This window comes from Taudactylus pleione, unplaced genomic scaffold (genome assembly GCF_031769625.1).
Source record: "Taudactylus pleione unplaced genomic scaffold, aTauple2 ptg000726l, whole genome shotgun sequence".
Taxonomy (NCBI): domain Eukaryota; kingdom Metazoa; phylum Chordata; class Amphibia; order Anura; family Myobatrachidae; genus Taudactylus; species Taudactylus pleione.
In genome coordinates, this window is record NW_028285128.1 from 5,967,667 (window position 1) to 5,982,901 (window position 15,235).

Genomic DNA, 15,235 nt, shown 5'->3' on the forward strand with positions numbered 1-15,235 from the left:
TAATTTGTAATTGTTTCCCATGAACTGTGCTACAGACCAGATTTGAATTTCTCTGGTGTGTGAAGGGCGTACGACCAGTGTTGCATGAGTGCATTTGTTACCCAGAATCCTCTAAGATCTCTTGTTAACAGCAGAGGTGTAGCATGGACCCATGGTACCCAAAGCAAGTGCATATTATGGACCCCCCTCAATCATTTTAATAGTGGCCCTTGTAGGTATCACATATGACACCGCTACTGCTCTATATATTGTACTATACTAAGCATTTGAAGTAACTCTTAACCATTCAACTTCAATTGTTTTAATTGATACACTACTAAATTACCCCATTCTTTACCCACTGCAATTCCCCTCACTCACTACCTCTCCCAGGCAGCATACCTGACCCACATAATACCCCTCACTCATCACCACTCCCAGACAGCATACCTGACCCACATAATACCCCTCACTCATCACCACTCCCAGACAGCGTACCTCACCCACACAATACCCCTCACTCATCACCACTCCCAGACAGCATACCTGACCCACATAATACCCCTCACTCATCACCACTCCCAGACAGCGTACCTCACCCACACAATACCCCTCACTCATCACCACTCCCAAACAGCGTACCTCACCCACACAATACCCCTCACTCATCACCACTCCCAGACAGCATACCTGACCCACATAATACCCCTCACTCATCACCACTCCCAGACAGCGTACCTCACCCACACAATACCCCTCACTCATCACCACTCCCAGACAGCGTACCTCACCCACACAATACCCCTCACTCATCACCACTCCCAAACAGCGTACCTCACCCACACAATACCCCTCACTCATCACCACTCCCAGACAGCATACCTGACCCACATAATACCCCTCACTCATCACCACTCCCAGACAGCGTACCTCACCCACACAATACCCCTCACTCATCACCACTCCCAGACAGCATACCTGACCCCCACAATACCCCTCACTCGCCACCACTCCCAGGCAGCATACCCGACATGCCAATATGTTCCCTCAGCACACGTATAGTATATACCACCACTGCCCTCCAACTCCCCCCACCTCCCTGCACACCAACAAGCTCTCCTAGCACATCAATATGCGCCACCCCGCTCACAAACATGCCGATCTGTTCGACAACATGCCCCCTCAGCACACTATTATGCACCCTGTTACGACAACATGCCCCCCCTCCCTACTCCAGGGGGCACACCAATATGCTCACCCAGTACACAAACATGGCCACATTACACTTTTAACAGTAGGCCTACTTCCCTTCTGCAGCGGTCTGATAACAAAAAAAAAAAAAAAAAGTGCCCCGGAGGAAGCCCTGGCGCCTGCTCCACCCACACAACTCCCTTGTCAGCCACCCATATCATTCATTTACTGAGATTAAAGCTACTGGAATCAGATTCAGATGTACCATTAATCTATTAGTGTTTGAAAAATCCAAAAAGGTCAGGTTCAAGCAGAGGCATAAATTGAGAATTTGTTGTTGCTGTTATCTACAGTAGTTCTAGAAAAAGCAACAAACACTTTTTCAACTTGACCTTGCTCTTTAATTAGTGTTTCTGAAACAGGTTCACCTTACTTTTTTTTTTTTTTTTATTAAAAAAGGAATGACAATTCTGTTAAAATAACTACTTTGCACCCAACTACAGTCACTCGTTTCGCTTACATTTCAACATTAAAATTGTATATTGTACTTGACATCTCGTTTCATCCACTTTATTCCTTGAGAGAGACCAGCCATACTTGTCATTTCCGTAAACAACTGGCATATACTTTCTGAAGAACAAGGTTGCTTTGATAATTTTTTTGCATTGCTCCCAGTTTTCCTTTTTAGCCTTTTTACTTTTCTTTTGTCTTAAAATAATATCCTTTAGTAAACTTTACATATAGGTTATGTATGATGATATATTATCTAAGAGAGGAAAAGGATTGTAGCAGACTCTTAGCCAGTCTGTTTTATCTTAAACATGGTTATTTAAAAAAAACTAAATGTATCATGATTATTATTTCCAATACTTTGTCATACATAGAAATATCTATTAACAATAGTCCCATGCAAAGAAGTATTGCCAGCAAAATGACGTGTATTCGTTAACAAATTGATTGGAGAAGATCACCCAGAACAGATTCTGACCCGGACATTGTTTACCTTTATGCAGCCCCAGAACGAACATGTCTTCCAGGAGCACATGAAACTTGAGGCTGTCAATCCCTTTCGGCCACAGGACGTCTGCATCGCTACTGTAACAAAGGTCAACGGCCCCTATGTCTGGCTTCAGCTTGAAGGTCCATACTTTTACCATTGAATCAATTTAGACTATTTTTGTGCTGTATAGGCATTGTGTTTGGGTGTATGACCTAAAATGAAAGTGAATACATGGCGCGACCATCAGACCAAACGGCACGAGTCCCTTGTCATTCAGTGACCATATATTTCAGCCAGCCAAAGTAATATCAGCCTGGAGCATGTGCAGAAAATTGTTCAGCATGAGCCACATGTTATCGGAAGCCCTGTCTCTTTAATGTGTGCAGGTGCTTGAATATGTCCTACACTCTAAGGGACTTATGTTATTATGGTGCAAAGAGCAGTAACCAATAGCAACTACAGACTTCTCCACTTTCATTATCCTGGCTATACACAAATCTGCTAAATGGTTATATCTGGTTGCTGTGGGTTGCAGCATTTCTCTTTCCAATTGACCGCCTTATTCAATAAGCCCCTTAGTGCTTTTTCAAAGAGAAACTTCAAGCAGAATGTTTTTGTTTCGTTCTTATTTTGAACCTTTGACACTTTGTACCCTCAACCTATCTCCTGGTGATTATTTTGGGTGGAAGAAGTTTAATTTAAATTGTGCCTAGAGTTGCACATTCAAGTTTGAGGCTAGAATATTGTGTAATGGGAAATTCTATAAAGCAGTCAGAGTGGACATGGATGGCTCAGGAGGGCTCTTCTATACAAATATTCATGTGGTTGTGCTTTACCGCCAGGTGTGAAGACTTCAGTTCCAGAGTGCATTGTTCATGTGGAGTCCATGGACATCTTTCCAATGGGGTGGTGTGAGACAAACGGACACCCTCTATGCACCCCACCTCGCACACAAGGTGGGAACTTCTCTCTGAAGCTGATTTGCAGTCTAGTTTGATAAATTATATGAAAGCCTGAAATACAAGTTGAAGAAACTTAAAAAGACCATTAAAAAGAAGGGCACAGTATATGTCTGCAAAACCCTTTCACTATCCTATTCAGATTCAGGTCTACATTCACAAAAGTGTTAGTCACAAAAACAAGTATGTATGGGAACAATTCAAGCAGGTATTAGATACTAATTGGTCACTACTTGCTTGGCATGACCCCCAGTAGATGTGGAATTTCCCACAGCATGGTCTGACTACATCCCCTTTGCCCAATGTTTGGGGGGATGCATAATTATAGACCCTGAGAAATTATGCCATGATATATGTTGTCATAGGTGGCGATCAGAAGAATGTTTCCATAAATCAGAATATAAATTTGTATGTTATAGCTCTCGCTACAAACATCTCACTGGTTGTTTTTTTTTTTATTATTATTTTTATTTTAGCCAAACCTTGTAAGAAGACTGCCAGTCACTCTGAGAAGCAGTAAGTAAATGGAAGCCACATCTACTCACAGTGGGTCTCCCTTACGAAGCGCACTCAATGTTCACTGAAAAACATTTTCATTTTGCACCGAAGTATCTAGATGGTCCAACCGGCGTACACCAAGGTGCACGCCAAATCTCGTCTCTCGGGAGACGTCTCTGCAAGTACCTGGGTGTGCCGAAAAGGGTGAACCTTACAAAAGGCGCAGTGTGCATAAATCCAGCCTCCTTTATTATCTTCCCTTTCATTTAAATAAACGTTTCAGTTTTTCTTCAAAATGTTGCTTGGTTAGCCTTATTTATAGCTTAAATAAATCATGAGCTTGAGGTGACATCAGAAGTGTTTTCATTGGGGGTTTTACTTTTTGTGTGTGCGCAGCTTTTTATTATATTGCTTGGAGTTTACGTACAAATGCATTGATCTCTCAGCAGCTGGTGCGGATTGGGTATTTTCCTTTTAATGGAATCAATGCAGCAGCGAGATCTGAAATTGCAAGTACTCTCCGAATAATATAATATACATGACACCATCTGCAACAAAACCGTACCCATGCACTGTTTTAAAAAGAAAAGTAATAAACATACAGGCGGTGTACCCACCTATTTAATCCCTCAACCAGACCTCCCCCGCCCCTTTCCCTTCCCTGTTTCCAGAGACTACAAGCCCACTGCTAAGGATGGCTAGCATTCATCACAAACCCCCTTGGGTGAGTGTTGGATTCAAACCACTGGACCCATTATAATGGATAGGATTATTAATGTTTTTGATTTTCTCCTAAAATACTAAATAATAATTAAGGGTGTATCAGGTCTGTCTTTATTGCATGCGGCAGTGCTGTGTGTAAAGCTTTCTATTACTTTGCTCGATTGCACCTATAAATGTACTTCTAAGTCCAGTTGCAAAGTGGAAATGGTTGTGCAATCGCTACGCACAGCAAGGAGCTCCCATGAGTGCAGAACCAGACGCGCTCATACTCCATACTGGGCGAGGATCCAGCCATCTGCCTCCATCAGAACGGCCATAAGTTAACTTGAGATTAAACTGGTCACATCTGTGTGTGTCTGGCATCCTAAAAACGCAGATGAGGACAGGAATATACAGCTATTCAAAACACAGCGAACTTCTGAGCATCCATCCATGTATTTCAAATCATTTTGTGGCATAATAGATTATGGGCCAAATGTAATAGGGTGAGAGTCTTCTCACTCTTTTTAAACTCGGCCAATGTAATAGAGTACAAGAACAAAGCAACAGAGCAAACTGTTTTTCAGACTCAAAAAAGCTCACGATTTAAACTCTGATCCAGATGTTTTTCCATTTTGAAGATACAACTCGACCAATGTATCAGTGTGAGCGTTTTACTGCTAAACTCTCACATTTTCTAAACTCTCACCCTATTACATTTGGCCCGATAACTCTAATACGGACTAAGCAGCCTTGCATGTGATTATAGGAAGTAATTATACAGCTGATGGCATAGTAGTTCTATGGCAACGTGATGATGGTATGTATAGTGAGGCAGAAATGGTCATGCAGTGTCGTTATGCTGGGGCTTTCTCTTGGAAATAGGCACTAATAAAATATAGATTATAAAACCCCCTCAATGTGAATATAGTGGTGTACCCCGCGGACAATTGTCACGCCGGAGCTATTTAATTAGCGTGGATTACCCAGCACGTGAGACCCGCAGTTGGACTGAATCTTGCAGCTCATGGAGCAGCAAGGTAAAGTCAGCGGCAAAAAACACAATCGGGCTCGGCAGGGGAAAAATCCATTGATTCTGCAGTTTACGCAGAATCAATGTTTCCGTGAGTGAGTCCTGATTTTTCGGCGCAGGAAACAGGCTATTTAATGGAATAGCCTTTCCCTGTGCTGCAGGGATTTTGGCCGGCAATTAGTCGCGGGGTAAACCCCATGGCTAATTTAACACCCCTCATATTCTAGCATTGGTATTCAAGCAGCCAGTCCAAAATTTAAGGGATTAATGTCTGACTCCACAATAAAAAATAAAGCAGCAGGGAATACAATAGTTTGGACAGCGCTAATATGAATGAAATAATATTATCTATATAATAAAGCATGAACCAGGACAGATCCACCAAAAAAACTAAATTATTGTATCAATATTAAATGTATAAAACACACACAATGATCAAGGAAGCATTTCCCAATTCAACATAGCTACATAACTGGCAAAAATAGATGTAAAATATAATTGCACAGAAATAATGAATATATAAACATAATGCTAGTACTAAAGATAATGTATACCACTGGACATATGTATATAAATGCACATATTAATGCAGTTATTTCAAAACAGAGATTGCAGGTATAACATATTGTACAGACCGATACTTAGAAGACGTCCCACATCCACTGAGCTAGGCTAGAACTGTAATCAGGTTATATTAAGGCAAATGGTATACTGTGAGAGTGAACATGTCCTTGGAAATCCAATCCACTACTCACATAGGGGGAGATTTATAAAATCTTGGAGAGGGATAAAGTTCCAGCGAATCAGCTTCTAGCACAGCCTGTAAAGTGACAGAAGCTGATTGGTTAGTACTTTATCTCTATCCAATATTTGATAAATATCCCCCATAGTCTCTTGATACAGCTTAGTTCCACAACCATTCCATGTGTGTGCCAGCAGGATAAGCTCACCTTGCACACCGAAGTGTGTCCCAATTGCACTGTCCAGATATCTGTTGGTTCACCCCACTATGAACCCCAAGATGATGTACAAGCCGCAGTGCTTGTTACAAAGACCAAATAGATATAATAATCTGCTTAGTCTTTATGAAGTATGCCAGTAAAGCGATTTCCGTTTTTTCACTTCGCTGACGCGATTCATTTCACAGGTTTTCTCAAAGGGAATTGATGGTTATTGTAACAAGCACTGCGGCTTGTATATCATCTTAAGGCGGCCATCCATGAAGGGGATTTAGCAAACTGCTATCTGGACAGAGAACTTGGGACACCCTCTGGTGTGTGATTTGCGCTTATTCTGCTTGAACATATATGGAAAAGTTGTGGAACTAAGCTATATATCCAGAGGTTATGTGAGCAGTGGGTTTGAATTCCGAACACACGTTCGCTCTCACTGTATACCATTTGCAATGGACTAGATCTCACTTTAATACAACCTGATTCATTTTCATGTATAACTTCATGTAGAGGCGACGCCAACGCGTACCCACATCTGATGCATTTACATCCTATTTCAGTGTATGTAGGATGTCCTGTTCCTTACAAGACTCTATCAGAACAGTTCTATCTGAATTCCCTGTATTTAAATAGCCACACTAATTTAAAAACATCAGTGCAGTGATATTTATTGTTTTTTATTACTAGTTTTATATATTCATTAGTTTTGTGCAACTCTATTTTACATTTTTCTTTGCCAGTTTGCATTGTTAGATCTCTAAATGCTTCCATGATCATTGTGTATTTTAATAGTAATTTAGGAATACATGTCTCTTGTGGTTCTGTTATCTTATTTTGTTTATATTAGCAGTGTCCAAACTAGTGTATTCTTTGCTGGCATATTACGCTGATTTACAGTCCAAGAATGTTTCTTTATCTACATCTGTTCCTGCCCTAGTGGTGCTTGCAGCCTAATACCCTACCACTGGCACACAAACACTAGGGTAGTGATAGGTTAAAACATTACATTTAATCAAATAAAGGGCCACTTAACCTGTAAGAACATATCGGCAGTTAAACCTGTTACAAGGTATAATGGCAATGACAATAGTGCAGGAAGGAGCTGGGAGCCACATGTGAAGGCTTGGAGGGCCACCTACTGCCCAACAATGCTCTAGGGTCAAATTAGCTATGACCCATTTATCTTCCAATATGTGTTTGGTCCATAAAGGAAAACTAAAGCAATTGGAGGAAACCCATGCAAGCACAGGGAGAATGTGTAAGCTCTATGCAGATGCTGTAATGTGCTGCTGAGCATTGACCCGAAGACTCCAGTGCCGCAAGTCAACAACATTTACCTTTATATGTGGTGTAATATCATGGATGGAAAAGGAGGAGGGAGTGGTGGCATAATGTATTGGGGTTTATGCTACCATAAGTCTTTTGGGGGCCACTGTTGATATATCACATTGTGCAGTGTCACTAATAATCTAATGTGTGGTATCCCTTTGATTATTTAGAATCGTTGCTATTATAATGCATGCGATCGCTGCTGATTTTAGGGCTGGAGAAACAATTTAGGTGACCAATTATAATTTTGCGCTCAAGCTCTTTGCTACTTCAGTCTGCTATTGACTTACAGCACCTTTTTTGCATTTCCATTTATACAAATGTTCATACTTATTCCATCATGCAACAAACTGAAACAATGTGTTCTTTTTTATTTTAGAACCCTGCCAGCTAAGAATGGTGATGGACTAAGCGGATCACATTCTACAACATGCAACACCAGTAAGCAATTTCTCTACTTTCACTTTCTTGAAATCTCTAGACTTTTCTTCACCGCACAGTAATGTTTAGGACAGTGGATAAAAAAGTGATGTCAAACTACTGCAATTATATAAACAGTTATGTGATTAGAAACAAACTCTTATTCCCAATTATCTTCCTTTTCTAATGAGTTGCTTACATGATATGACTTTTTTGCTGCAGTGTATGGTACGAGTATATGTACTTCTATAAAATTTGGTAAATCAGATTAATTCTGTGATTTTAATTTTTGACAAACATTCAAAATATTCATTCAAACATATCATGCAAAAAACAATAGAGCTTGTAGAGCGAGACCTTTGGATGAATTGTCCAAGAGGCTTTTACAAATATGTTTCGGTGGATTGCTTTGGTGTGTTGGCCAACCTACCAAGAACAGGCCGACCACCAAATTCAGCCTATATGCCAGTGGTTCCAAGCACTCCATATAATGTACATGCATCTCTTGTTACAGTAAATGGCAAATGCACAACTCAACTGTTGGAGACAGAACAAAAGTTGGAAAATGTAGATAACCTCTGCTTACAAAAATATATTTCTTAGAAAGGAGATTCAAATGTGTGGGACGACTTTTGCAACAATTATGTTCTGTACAGATGAGTGAACGTTTGGGCTACCTAAGTGCAATGCCAGAGGTCATGTCTGCTAAGTAAAACCTGTCCTGTGAGTTGAAGAACGTCATACAAAGTGTAAGATGGTAAGGTGATAGTCCACTATGAGTTCCACATTTTACCTGTGAGAATGTGATCAAGGTATGAGCTAATCTGCCAGAAAGCTGCAACAAGATGAACACTGTAACCTAGTGACAGTGACATAACTAGGGTATTTGGAGCCCAGGGCAAGATGGAAAACGGACGACGACGACCCCCCCCCCAACCCAGTATGTGCATGCATTAAAAAAAGTGGGAGCGAACACTGAAAATGGTGGCGTGTCAACATGACACACCACCATTTCTCATTGCTGTGGGAACATACCTTATGCACCTTAGTGCCCATTGTAGTAATGCCCCTTATGCAATGCCCCCTGTAGTAGTACCTATTATGCAGTGCCCCTTACATATATAACATACAGAGACACAAAACTTACCTGAATCCCCGCTTCTACACCCGCTGCTGTCCGCTCCTCCACTATGGGTACTATGGGAGAGACTGTGGTGCAACAGCCAATGAGAGTCTGTCTGACTCTCATTGGCTGCTAAAACAAAAACACTGTCACCAGGTAGTACACTCACTGTGTACTACCTGGCACTGGCAGTGGTGTGTTTGATTTACTGTGTAGTGCGGACCCGCACTCAGGGCCTAATTCATTATGGATCGCAAGTGCGAATTCAATAGCGATTTACGCACACAGTTCAACTACGATAGTATGCTAATCCATTGTGATCACTATGCCGTCGCAGCACTACACAGGGACGCTCACCTTACACACATCTGAAATATTTATCAAGACTGCAAAACCATCGGTACAATCTAGTACCATTGCAGCCTCACGCACACTTACACAAGCTCCGATCTTACTCCGAAATTGCTAACTCTAGCGCACGCTATCAGGCCTCAGGCTGCGCAGCGCATCGCAGTGGATAATTTAAGCACGCCCATGCAACGACATTGAAACTCACTGGCACGCCTGCGTTTCCCCCCCCCCCCCCCGTCACCACCCACAAACTGCATTTCTTGTCAATCACTCTGTGATGGGTCTGCATAGTCACTGCAGATCGCAATCGCAGTCCCGATCGCAGTGGCTGGTTCGCACAGTGCGATGCATGCGCAGTTCGCAACAATCGGCTGATTGCATGCTTATTAGCAACTGCGATCCTTGGTGAATCAGGCCCTCAGTGCGGTCCGCACTACACATGGAAATCATGTACCTGGACTGAACCGCCGGACCGATGGCGCCCGGGGAATGTGTCTCGGCCGACTCCCAAAACAAAAAAACGAGTTTACACGACCGAGTCACACCACGTGGGAACTGTCAGCCGGAGCCAATCAGCGGCCGCTGATTGGCTCTCGGGATGTGCCAGCTCTGTGCATGTTCCGTCAGCTGGCATTCGGGAGCTATCAGTATGTGTGGCAACACACATACTGAGAGCTGTTGCGTGGTTCGTGTAAACTCGTTTTTTTGTTTTGCCAAGTTCCAGGATTACTGTGAAGACCAGCGCCAGGATATAGATGAGTATGAATTTTTCTTTGCAGAGTCATTCATTAAGGATATTCTACTGGACAAGGGGACATCTGGTATAGGTAAGTATGTGAGAATGGGTAGGTGTGTTTAAAAAAATTAAACTGGACACGGTGTGTATGTGTTGTCTTTTTTTAACTATTTATTGAAGTGAAGTTACAGGTGCCGCATGTCTGCTGGCACTTGTTGTTCCACAAGTGTAAAATGGCAGGCATACTGGCACTTGTAGTTCCACTGTAAAACACAATAGTTTTTCATTATTTGCCCCCCCCCCACCCCCATTATCCCCATACCCACCAAACCAGGGGTATGGGGAAGAGCCCCAGGCTTCAGCGTAAGCCTGTGGTGCTCGGGAGGGAAGGGACCCTTCTTTGGGGGGTCCCCGACTCCCCCGAGATCACCGGCTTGCCCTGACCGATTTTTGGTGCTAATGCTTTGGACCTGGAGCCCTGGTGATTGGGTCTCTGGCCTGTTGCATTACACCCCGGTCGGTTGGGTCTGGTGCTGGCCTTAAATATAGGGGGATCCCCATGTTTTTTTTTACCCCTATAATTAAAACCAGAACTGGTCCCTGCAGCCTTGGGTTGGTTTCTAAACTACGGTGGAACCCTATACATTTTGTTCCCCATATGTTTAGAAACCACCACTGGCTGACAAGCCTGGGGCTGGTTTGGCTTTTGGGGGGGCCCTATGTCATTTTTTAAAAAATGTTGTACTTCTTTTTTTTTTTTACAGGTACAACACAATGGAAATTTTCGGCAAGTACTCCAGGGAACCCCCTAAACATGTGTAGACCTGGGGGATCACTATGGGTACCCCCATTTTTAACTCCTGAAGGAAGTCGGGGTTTCAAATAGCCGTGGCAGGTGCATTTTTGCAGAATTTAAAAAAAAATGCGTTTTGGGACTTAAAAATATGCTGGTACCCATTTTCATGTACCCAAAATTTGATTTTTGATTATTTTTAAAAACGAAAAAAATAAGCTAAGTGCTCTACTGCATCACTTCTTCAAAGTCGGGAATAAAAAACACCTGCCTCGGCTATTTAAACACCCGACTTTCTTTTGCAGCCAAAAATGGGGGTACCCATAGTGATCCCCCATGTCTGGACATCTTTAGGGGGGTCCTAGGATTATTTCCCGAAAATTCCATTTTTTTTAACGCTGATCCAAGTATCGCCGGGTCCCGTTTTCGCCGCGTTAAATTATCGCATCTCAGTTCAAAATGAATACGGGTCTTGGTCTGCTAACAAACCTAGAACCAAGTCCTGAGACAAACAGTTTTACTGATGGCCATTCTGCCCACCCAGTGGAGGCTGTGGTGCCCGGCTGCTACTTTGCAAGACCATTGGTTCAATTCTACTTTCTGCTAGCTTTATGGGAATGGCAGGAAAATCTCTTGAAATAACTGAAACCAGCAGGATCATACACTGGGCTGAACAAAATGTTCAGACTGTATTGCCAGTCCATTCCAGGGGTGGAAAACCGGGAGGATGATTGCTTCAGCTGACATGTCCTCTTCTAACCAGACACCTTTTGTGGAGAGGTGGCAGCCCACTTGACTACAAGGTGGAGCGTTTCTGCTCAAGGACCACAGCTCTGTAGGTCTTCCTTATCGATGGAATTTTGTGTAATTTCAGAGCAATTTTCCATTTAATTGTATGGTTTCCTTCAGTGATGTTGCTTCAAGGCATTCTGAAAAAGGTAACACAATAAGGTCAAGGTGCTGTTAGAAGCACCAGACTGGCCAAGATGGTCATAAAAAAATGGACATTCTCAGAATGTCAGTAGGCCAATTGTGATGTATTCCTCAAAGATGGGAAACGTTAACCCAGAAACCATGAATCATGCACAGAGATGGAAAACTTGTTTCAGTGAAGAATTATCATGGGGTCTGGAATTTTTGTCAGAAGGTGTGATAGAGCAAGATTTCCAGCTACTTCTTTTGGAGTTTTTTTTTTGCTTGGATAACTTTTTAAAATTTACTTCCTTTTAAGGTTCAACTTGTTATCGTCCAGAAATTATTATTTTTTAAATATATGGCATATGTTCCACCACAATTCAAGTTCTCCAGCATCCCTTTGGAACTTGAAGTTAGTGCTGATGACATTATAACAATCTAATTTTTGGACCGCTTGATTCAGTGGTGTTAGAATTGCTCCCATGGAAAGTGTTTTCTTCTCTTCGCTAATTCCATGACACGGAGAGTGTCAGAACTATGAGCACTGTCTTGCAAGCCTCCATTACTGATCTATGTATCTTTAAGATAGGTCAGTTCTTCAAACAAAACCACTTGGTTCCCAAGTACCAATTAAATCAAGAGATTGTAAATCCAGCACTTGGTTGTAATCAGTCTGTGAAGGAAGAGTTCTTTAGTCAAAGCATGTTGTTTGAGTTTGGAAGATCTATCTGACAAGGGCACCATATGTCATAAATTTGAATGGTATTTTCATCCTCTGGTTTGAATGCAGACTAATCCCTTTGTAGGCATCACAAAGAATGCTAGATGAATCACATAGCAGTAGCAAATCCCATAACTCACATCATGAATGCCCATTCTACCGGATCGGGGAGAATCTTTATGGGCGGCATTGGTGCTTCGGATGAGCAGCTGTGTCTTGCATATTTTCACAAAATGTTATAATTTCATTGTTAATCACTAGTGAAATGGACCCAGCCTATGCTTGGTCGCCTCAGCCTGCCCACGTCCTGCCCCATCCCACCCCTGCTATACTTACCCCTTTGTTACCGGTGCAGTGGTACTCCTATGGTTGCCTATCCTGTCACCATTGTGGGAGCCATTGGATGGGGTGTGGTAGGGGGTAGCACACATGACTGAGACTGGACAGAGTGCTGCCACTTATTACCTAGATTAAAATATACACAAGTGATGGCAAACAATGACCTTTAATGCCATAATATTGGATAATTATAACAGCAGATTGATATTGATTGTGCCTTATAGGATTGTTTACCATTATGTGAAATTACAGATATAATGGTGTTATATTTTGTCTTCCTGTTTGACCCACAGCATCTAATGGGAAGTATCTTTGCCCTAAGATCTACTTCAACCATCGTTGTTTCTCAGGCCCTTATCTGAACAAAGGGAGGATAGCAGAATTACCAAAATCTGTGGGCCCAGGCAGCTGTATATTGGTCCTTAAAGAGGTAAAGATTGATTTGAAGGGACCCCTATCACATTACTTGTAGAGAGACACCTCTCTGCAGCAGTTGTTAATTTTATGCCCCATAATAGTGCCCTAGTACATTTTCTGAACCATAGACAGGGGTGTAGTGTTTAGCCATGGTGCCAGGAACATGTATGTGCTACTGCGCCCCCACCCCCCAAGTGTGCCAGGTAGGGGGCGTGTCCAGCATGTAGAGGCAAATTAAAGGGAAATAAAAGTAAACATTAGGGGCAGTATCAAACTGGGACATGGAGGGCTAGATATATTCCAACCCACTAAAGTAATTCCACCAATTAAAAATAAACCACACAGTAGTGCCCACAATTCATGTTATGCCACACAGTAGTGCCCATTATTCACATTACATCACACTGTAGTGTTTTTTTATTCATGTTGCGCCACAGTAGTGCCCCTTATTCACATTGTTACAAAATAATGGCAACAATGCACGTAATGCCACACTAGTGCCATTAATTTGCGTTATGCCACAGTTTGGGCTATTTTTTCACATTATGCTACACAGTAGTCCCCACATTTCATATTATGCCACAGTAATGTCCATAGTTCACATTATGCCTTATACAGAGATCAGTGCGTCCTTGCTGGGGGCGTGGTGTGGGACGGAGCCACAAGCGCCGCTCTGTCCACACCATGCCCCTTTTCTGGAAGCACTGATCTCTTTGTGTTTCATGCTCCGCTTTGCAGGTGCTCTGCCCTTCGTCATATGGCTGATTTCCAGCGCCCTGGCCAGAGCAGGTGCTCCACTGGAGCCACCCTCACCATTCCCATGACCATAGGAGTGCCCTAGTTTATTTTATGAACTTTAGTAATGCCCTAGTTCACATGTAACATTTTAGGGCTGCCAGTACACTTTTTATATCACATGGTACATCCAATTCACATTATCGCATAGTGTCCCCAGTTCATATTATGCCACACAATAGTGCCTCCTGTTAATATGAAATAGGGCACTGTAATTTAGCACAATATTATGTAACCGTGTCCTCCAGTTCATGTTATACCACATTACAAAGAGCAGGTCAGATTATGCCATATTATAGTGCCCTCAAATTCAGATTATGCCAGTTCCCAGTACCACCATCCCTGATGATGGAATGTCAGCCCACTCAGGCTGAGCATAGATCAGATTCAATTGCTTAGCAGGCAAATCCTGGATATTAGTATGCAACTACAGTACATAGCCTGGGCCCCCCTAAGCCTCTGGGGCCCATAGCAATGGCACCCTCTGCACCCACTTTAGCTACTCCCATGCGAGTGTCGCTAGAAATTTTGTTAACCTTTTAGTATTTTCAGATCTTTACCCAAATCCTAAAAACTCATAGGGATTACAGACATTTTTAGCACCACTGTAAATGTGTGGAGTGTTTTTATTTTATTTTTTGTCAGAGTTTTCAGGATGGCATCATACATAGTATGCTGTGTTTTATTTTACTACAGGTCCTATCTTTAGTAATTAATGCTGCTTACAAGCCCAGCCGGGTTTTACGTGAACTTGAATTACAGGACGAACCATCATGGCCCCAACTTGCAGAGACACTGAAAGCAAAGTAAGCATTTTCCCTTGTACTCCTGTGTGTATTGCTACATATTCTCTGTATTTCCATAGAGGTTATGCGGCCCAGCTTTTTTCAGCCTCATAGGTTGAATAGGTTGCAAATACCTATAACACATGGTATAAATTATTTTACAGAGATAGAATTTATAATTTTGTTATTAGTGATG

General features: G+C 42.3%; 1 protein-coding gene across 1 annotated transcript in view; it reads left to right on the forward strand.

The window, feature by feature from the left end:
- The window catches only part of SFMBT1 (Scm like with four mbt domains 1), a 96,024-nt gene that overhangs the window by 70,123 nt on the left and 10,666 nt on the right, over window positions 1–15,235 (forward strand). Inside the window, exons 11-16 of the mRNA XM_088456913.1 lie at window positions 2,184–2,310; window positions 3,013–3,126; window positions 3,606–3,645; window positions 8,024–8,085; window positions 13,336–13,472; window positions 14,951–15,060. Coding sequence (XP_088313039.1) covers window positions 2,184–2,310; window positions 3,013–3,126; window positions 3,606–3,645; window positions 8,024–8,085; window positions 13,336–13,472; window positions 14,951–15,060 — 590 coding nt within the window. The remainder of the gene's footprint in view (window positions 1–2,183; window positions 2,311–3,012; window positions 3,127–3,605; window positions 3,646–8,023; window positions 8,086–13,335; window positions 13,473–14,950; window positions 15,061–15,235) is intronic.